Below are 6,811 nucleotides of genomic sequence, written 5' to 3' on the forward strand. Positions count from 1 at the left end.
GCCAACACAGGATTCGGTTGTTATTAAATTTTCAATATAGTTTTTTTTTTCAATATATAATTTCTTTGCAACTTTTAGTAATCTTTCCACAATATTTTTAAAATTCGTAAAAATTTTACTTTATAACAACAAATGGGAAAGTAGAGATGAATACATACAATTCGGCCCTCACGATATCGATTAGGAGAAGTTTAAAATACAATTTTAGATATCTTAAATAATTAAAAATTAAATTAATTTAATCCAACATGAAGTACCAGTGTTATGTTATCGTAATGGTCATGTTATACCGTTTAAAAGACTTCAATTACGAATATAGTGTGGGAATTGAGACTCATCATTTTATTTAAAGCAGTTCTACATTTAACATCGTTCATATTATAAATGTATATGCATTTTGGCGAGAAGAGTAATTTAAAAAACAATGATTATTATTTTTAGGCGAACGGTGAATATTAATATATTATATTAAAAAATTGTAGACTAGACATGGATGCAGGACAACGTCTGTCGGGTCATCTAGTATATATATATATATATATATATATATATATTATATATATATTCATCCGTCTATTTCCACTTACTTCTATTCCTCTGCATCTTGTACATGTTCGACTGCAAAGAAGGAGTCTTGTTCTCAGCCTTAACCACTTCTTCCTTAACACCGTTGCTACCATTTCCAGTATTCATCATCAAAGGTGATTGAGGCGGATAATTAATTTGAGGAATCGAGTTTTGAGGTTCATTCAACTGAGGTTGTGGTTGTGGTTGTGGCTGAGGAGAAGGCATCAAATCTGCCAATTTCGGAGGCGGTTTGAGGTCCCCGTTCGATTCGTCTTCACCGCCTTCTGAATTTATCCACTTTTTCTTCACAGGATCCCAAACGATCTGGAAAATAATAATCTTGTATATAAAAATGGAGCTCTCGCTAAAATGATCCGCTAAAACTCGAAAACGGCTAAACCGATTTGGCCAGTCTTAGTCTTGCAAAATTCGTGCTAATCAGTAGGTTGTTGGAAAGGTGAAGAATTATTTCAAAATCGTGTAGAAACTTCACATTTTAATTTGACATTTTTTGTAGAAGCGTAATTTGAATAAAACAATGGACGGTGGCTAATACGTCAAATGTCAAACGTTTTCGACAGACGATGTTCAATTACGTTTAATAGGATGCTTTACGTGAATATTATTTAATTGTGACTAAATTGTAGTAAGTAGTGTTGTTTGTAGTTTTATTTATACACAAAAACGTTATTAAACGGATCGCAAGTGTTACAGGAAACTCAAAATATCAACTTTTTTGAAATGTTAATATGAAAATGCACTTTTTGGCATATTTTTCTCAAACACGGTGCTCTAAAAGATTTCATTTGTATAATTATATACCCATTGGTATTTATAAAACATTTTCTAGGTTATATTGTTTTTTAGTTATGTTATTTAAATTCAGAACCTAAATTTGATATCGATCAAAGGAACATTTTGTCAAATAATATTTTCCCATTTATAATTGTCCACCATCGATGTGTCAAAAACCAATAAAGTTAAGCATTGTTTAACAACAATATTTGAAAGTAGAGGGAAAAAGATGTATAACCAGCTGTGATAACCAGTTGATTCTCATGACTTTGCTCTAGTGTGATAAACAGTAATCTTTGAAAATCCATAATAATAGTATTTTCCTCCTAGCATTAGTTAAAAGTGTAATTATTTTCAAAATTAAAAAAAGAAATATTAATGTAGAGTTTTGCAATTTTATATGAAACTGTCGCAACTTTATTTAAACAATTGATAATTTCTTACGAGCGGAAACAAATTTTACTAATTGTGCTACTACACTATATAGTAGACACATTTAGGATTAAAATACTAAAATTACAAGTCTGTAGTACAAACGAAACGACCTGAAGAGCTCATTAGATCCTAAAAATACTAATTCCTTGTAATTTTGTATTTATATTTCGTAAAATACCTTTAAAATTAAAATAAGACATTAAACCTGTTTGCCACCTGGCCGTTCCAAGTTACCCCGTCTATGGGGTAATAAGGTCTAGGATAACAAATTTTTGAAAGACATCAAAAAAGCACATTTCTACAATGATGAAGTAGCTGATAGTTTTACTGAACGCAGTCAGATAATTGTTCGTTTGAAATGTGTTATTCGTTGTGATATAATCGTTTTGGTTTTCATAATATAATTAATATTTGCTCAAAGTTAAATTGGACCTTTGTGCCTCGCCCTGTTATACATGTATACTTTTTATTAAATTTACTTTAATTCATCAAATGTTACTTGAAACTTTTTAAAAAACAGGTCAAAGAAGAAATACCGAATTCATTTTCTATCTCTCCTCGCAGAAATTTCAAAATTTTGTATAAGCTTAGTAGTATTATTTAGAATTATACACAAAATCCAGAATCCAAAAAGAATTTGAAAAACTTGAAACGTAATCAATAAGTCGAAAGACCAAAAAAGACTTGAATTGGATTATACCATGTTTTGTATAGAAAGTGTACAAAACTTCCAGACAAAATATAGACTAATGGGGTTTATTGTTTTTATAATACCTCATTGTAAATAGCATTCAAACAACACATCCTTACACACTTAAAGTATTAATATTTTTGATTCTCTAGAAATTGTTTAGAATTTACCTTACTTAGCAAAACAACGTTTGCCGGGTCAGCTAGTTAGTTAATCAAACTATCACTACTAATATTTTCATTCCACTTACCGCTGGGTTTTTATCATCAGGCAAAATCATCTGATTCTTAGGCTTCATCGACAGTCTGTTCCAGATGCCCCCGAACCAGCCAGAGCCTCCGCCGCCACTGGCGGTCTGTTTGCCGCCAGAATTGCTCCCGTCGGAAATCTTTCTGTCTTTTTTACTTCCGTCAGTGGAATCTTCGACTTTGGAACTTTTTGAGGAAAAGTCTTCTCCGGTGAAGGGGTCATGGTCCATGAAATTTTTCTTTGGTGCTCCTGCACCAGGGGACGAGTTTGGCATCGATATTTGGGGCATGCTCTGAGTTGGTTGCTGATGGAAAAAAATATGACATAAAAATTGTGCAGTGCAGTGATATACTTCTCTTCTCCTTCGGGAAGTTAAAAATAAATCGCAAGTTTTGCCAATTTGAATATAAAAAATGATTTTTTGACTCATTTTTAACTTCCCGTAGGGTAGTTATAGTAATGGGCCGAAAATCGAAAATGAAAATTTTTGCATTTCTCGACGTTTTGAAGGTTTCTGAACATTTTACTGGCATACATTAGAAACTAAATGGATGTGTGTGTGTAAGTGTGTGTGTGATACAATTTTTCTTCCCCCTTTTTGGGCGCACGGATCAACCGATCTGAATGGTTTAAAAAACATTCGATCCCTATTGGTAGGGAGATGTGCTGATTGGTTTTTGGCAAAGGCAGGTCCAATCGTTACGGAGATACGGAGCAAAGTGTGCAAAAAATGACAGCTTTTTGAGTGAACTAAGCGTCCGATTTGAATGATCTAAAAAACTTTCTGCTTGTATTGACGAAACAATTGCTTTTGAGGATAAAAAATTATTATATCTTTTTTTATTTTCCATAAAATATTTTTGTAATTTCTGATTAAAAATTTGAATCAAAAAAATACCCAGGCTAAGCACAGTCTAAGCGCCACTCTGGTACAAATGTTCACCCAAGTGCGTTTAGACTGTTTAGGAACTGGAGCACTTTTCTAATTTTGTGAAAACTATTGAAAAATGTGAAAATGCCGCCAAGCTAAGCACAGTATAAGTGAAAATGTCGCACAGAATTATTTGCAAATGCGTTCAGACTGTGACTATACGGGAGCACTTTTTCAATTTTGTGTTCTATTTTTTTTTTAAATTGAATTCGAAATGAAGTGATAATTGTTAAATTTATGGAGATTAATGATTTATGATTTACCTTTGATTTGCTCAGATATAACAAGATAGCAAAAATAATCAAAGTTACAGAATTTGTAATAATATATTTGAAAACGTTTAAAGTTTCTCGAATATTTCATTACGATACACAGGAGGTTTTAGCAACTTGCCTTAAGGCACGATGCCATACACCACTAGTTGGATTTTTGGTTCACACATTTCGAAGAAAAATGTATACCAAGAAATTGAACAACACAAAAACAAACAACCGTAATTAATTAAATCTCTTTTTAATATACAATCAATAATTTAAATTTGTTTAATTTTTCAATTAATTTAATTTTTTTGGAAAAGTCTCTGTGATGTGAGATTTGGTGTCCATATACATGCAAAGGTTTAAAAAATCATGAAAAAAATGTAAGAAACAAAAACAAAACCAACACAAAATAAATCAATCAACCGGTTTGCAATAAATAATTGACATTTATTACCAAATCTAATATCACATTTTGTTATAAACAATTGTACTCTAATAATGCATTTACAATATTTTCAATATCTATATTTCAATAACTATAAAGAAGAGTGATCTGAAAAATATTAAACCAAAAGAAAAAACATACAAAATCAAGGAGAAGACGTCCATAAATTACGCAACTCTTTCTCACTCTATACTCATGTCCCTATCTTTTTCCATCTCTATATCTATCTCGCTTTCCATCTATCTATCTTACTTTCTCTCTATCTATCTTTTTTCTGATATCTATTTCCCTCTCTTTCTATCTATCTCCCGCTCCATATATCTATCTCCTTCACTTTCTATCTATTTTTCTCTTCATCTATCTATCTCTTTCTCTATATCTATTTCATTCTCCATCTATCTATCTCCTTCTCTTTCTATCTATTTTGCCTTCCGTCTGTCTATCTCTTTCTGTTTCTATCTATCTCGCGCATCATCAATCTGTCTCTTTCTCGTATGTTTATAAATTCTTGAAACTTTTGAAAGCAAACGTTTCGACGCAGTATGTGCGTCATCCTAACTAGAGAAAATTAATTTAAAATGAAATATCTCTGATAATAAATGCTTTGTTGTTAATTTGTTTAAAATTTGAAGTACATAGCATATTTAGTTTGCTTTTAACAGATGAAAAACCAGACGTATTTTACTTATGTCGTATGATAAAAATGTCAGAAGAAATGTGGATTTATTAAGTACTTGTTATTTATTTATCATATTAACTATAGCTAATGGACTAATTTAAATACTAAAGTAGGTGTTTAATAAGCTTATTTCTATATTGCAAATATTTAAGAGCACTCGCTATATGTGTATTGGCAAAAATATGAAATATTAATATAGTAGTTTGTTTATAACATACAAATAGGCTTTAAAAAATTCAGCTAATTTGAAAGCACATTTTATATTCATTTTTCCATTTTGTACTACTTTATTTTACTTATACTATTTTCCCTCGTTTTGTTAAAACGCTCCGCCATTTTCTTTTAACGCAGCGCCATTTTGTTTTAGCAAAGCGCCATTTTGTTTTAGCGAAGCGCCATTTTGTTTTAGCGAAGCGCCATTATGTTATTTGTTATCCCATGCTGCCGTTTTCCGATAAGCGGTTAATTCTCCGATAAAATGGAAATTTTATGCTAAGGGGTCGTCTATTAATCACGTGATCGATTTTTTAGGGATTTTTGGACCTCCCCTCCTCCTTGATGATATTAAAATTACTCCTCTCCCCAATACATCACGTGTATTTTTAGTTACGTAAAATTATTCGAAGACATTTGTTTAGTTTTTTTAATAATTTAATAAATACACGTGATATCTTACTACTAGACTCCTCTCTCTTCCCCTAAGTAATGTTTCGAATTTTTTGTCAACCCCCCCCCCCCCGCCTTCCCCAAAAAACCTCACGTGAGTAATAAACCATAGCATTACTATTTTATCTGGGAACTGGTTCCCAAGAAGAAAAAAATTATAAGAACTTTATTCAAACAAGTAAAACTTATTTCTTAGGTCGTAAAAATTAACTACTTCAACAACCTATCAATTTAAAAACTTTGCTGTAAAACAAGTTCAAAACGGAGCATCTATATCAAAAGTCCTGGGATACTCTACACAATCCTTATCAACCTTATCATCTTTATCATCAGCTTTAAATTGATCTAAAATCTCCTTAAACTTCCTATCCGAAATTTCCGGCTCCAAATCCGACTCGTCACTACTATCATTACTAAAACTATTATTACTACCATTATTATTATTGGGTTTTGCTACATCAGTAGGTGCATCTATAGGAAAAGTACCACCAAAAACTAGAGGCTTTAACAAAAGTGCATCACCCAGACCTAAATCACCAGACTCTGATCTATCTTCTAAATTTGACCAGGCATCTACCGTTTCCAAAATAACATTTCGCCTAAATCTATCTGGGGATATAGATTTTGCTTTTCGTCTGATGCAATTGGTATCGGATGGTAACTCATAGGGTAAAACATCATTGAAAAAATTATCAAAGAATTTAGGATTTAAATCTTCAGTAGGAAGCTCGTAAGGCACATGGGATAAAGGATTGAAATTATCAATGCAAGGTTTATCCGGAAGACCAATATCTAGTGAATTTGTACAAATATTGCTATAAGATTTATCACATTTACGGACATTTCTTCTTCGAAGGTTATTACTTACAACTTCGGTTTCTTTTTGCTCGAGATCAGTAGTTTCGATTGGTTTAGGTTCCTTAATTTGCTCGCTATCGGAAACTTCTTCCTTATGCTGCATTTCCAGTAAAAAGGAAATTTATGAATAAAAATGATTTAGAAATATATTGTGCTAACTACACATCAAGGTGAACGGACAACATTATAGACAAAACTAGCGACGACAATCTTGCTACTACGACGAGATAATAGA

At 31.8% G+C, this 6,811-nt stretch overlaps 1 protein-coding gene across 1 annotated transcript in view; it reads right to left on the reverse strand.

The window, feature by feature from the left end:
- The window catches only part of LOC113363912 (protein transport protein Sec16A-like), a 37,606-nt gene that overhangs the window by 3,176 nt on the left and 27,619 nt on the right, over positions 1-6,811 (reverse strand). The window contains exons 2-3 of the mRNA XM_026606396.1: positions 2,739-3,041; positions 588-891 (exon numbers count right to left, since the gene is read on the reverse strand). Of these exons, the coding sequence (XP_026462181.1) occupies positions 588-891; positions 2,739-3,026 (592 nt within the window). The 5' untranslated portion in view covers positions 3,027-3,041. The remainder of the gene's footprint in view (positions 1-587; positions 892-2,738; positions 3,042-6,811) is intronic.

Source organism: Ctenocephalides felis, unplaced genomic scaffold, assembly GCF_003426905.1.
Source record: "Ctenocephalides felis isolate EL2017-DRISC unplaced genomic scaffold, ASM342690v1 CF-g0.4_SCAFFOLD_00845, whole genome shotgun sequence".
Classification (NCBI taxonomy): domain Eukaryota; kingdom Metazoa; phylum Arthropoda; class Insecta; order Siphonaptera; family Pulicidae; genus Ctenocephalides; species Ctenocephalides felis.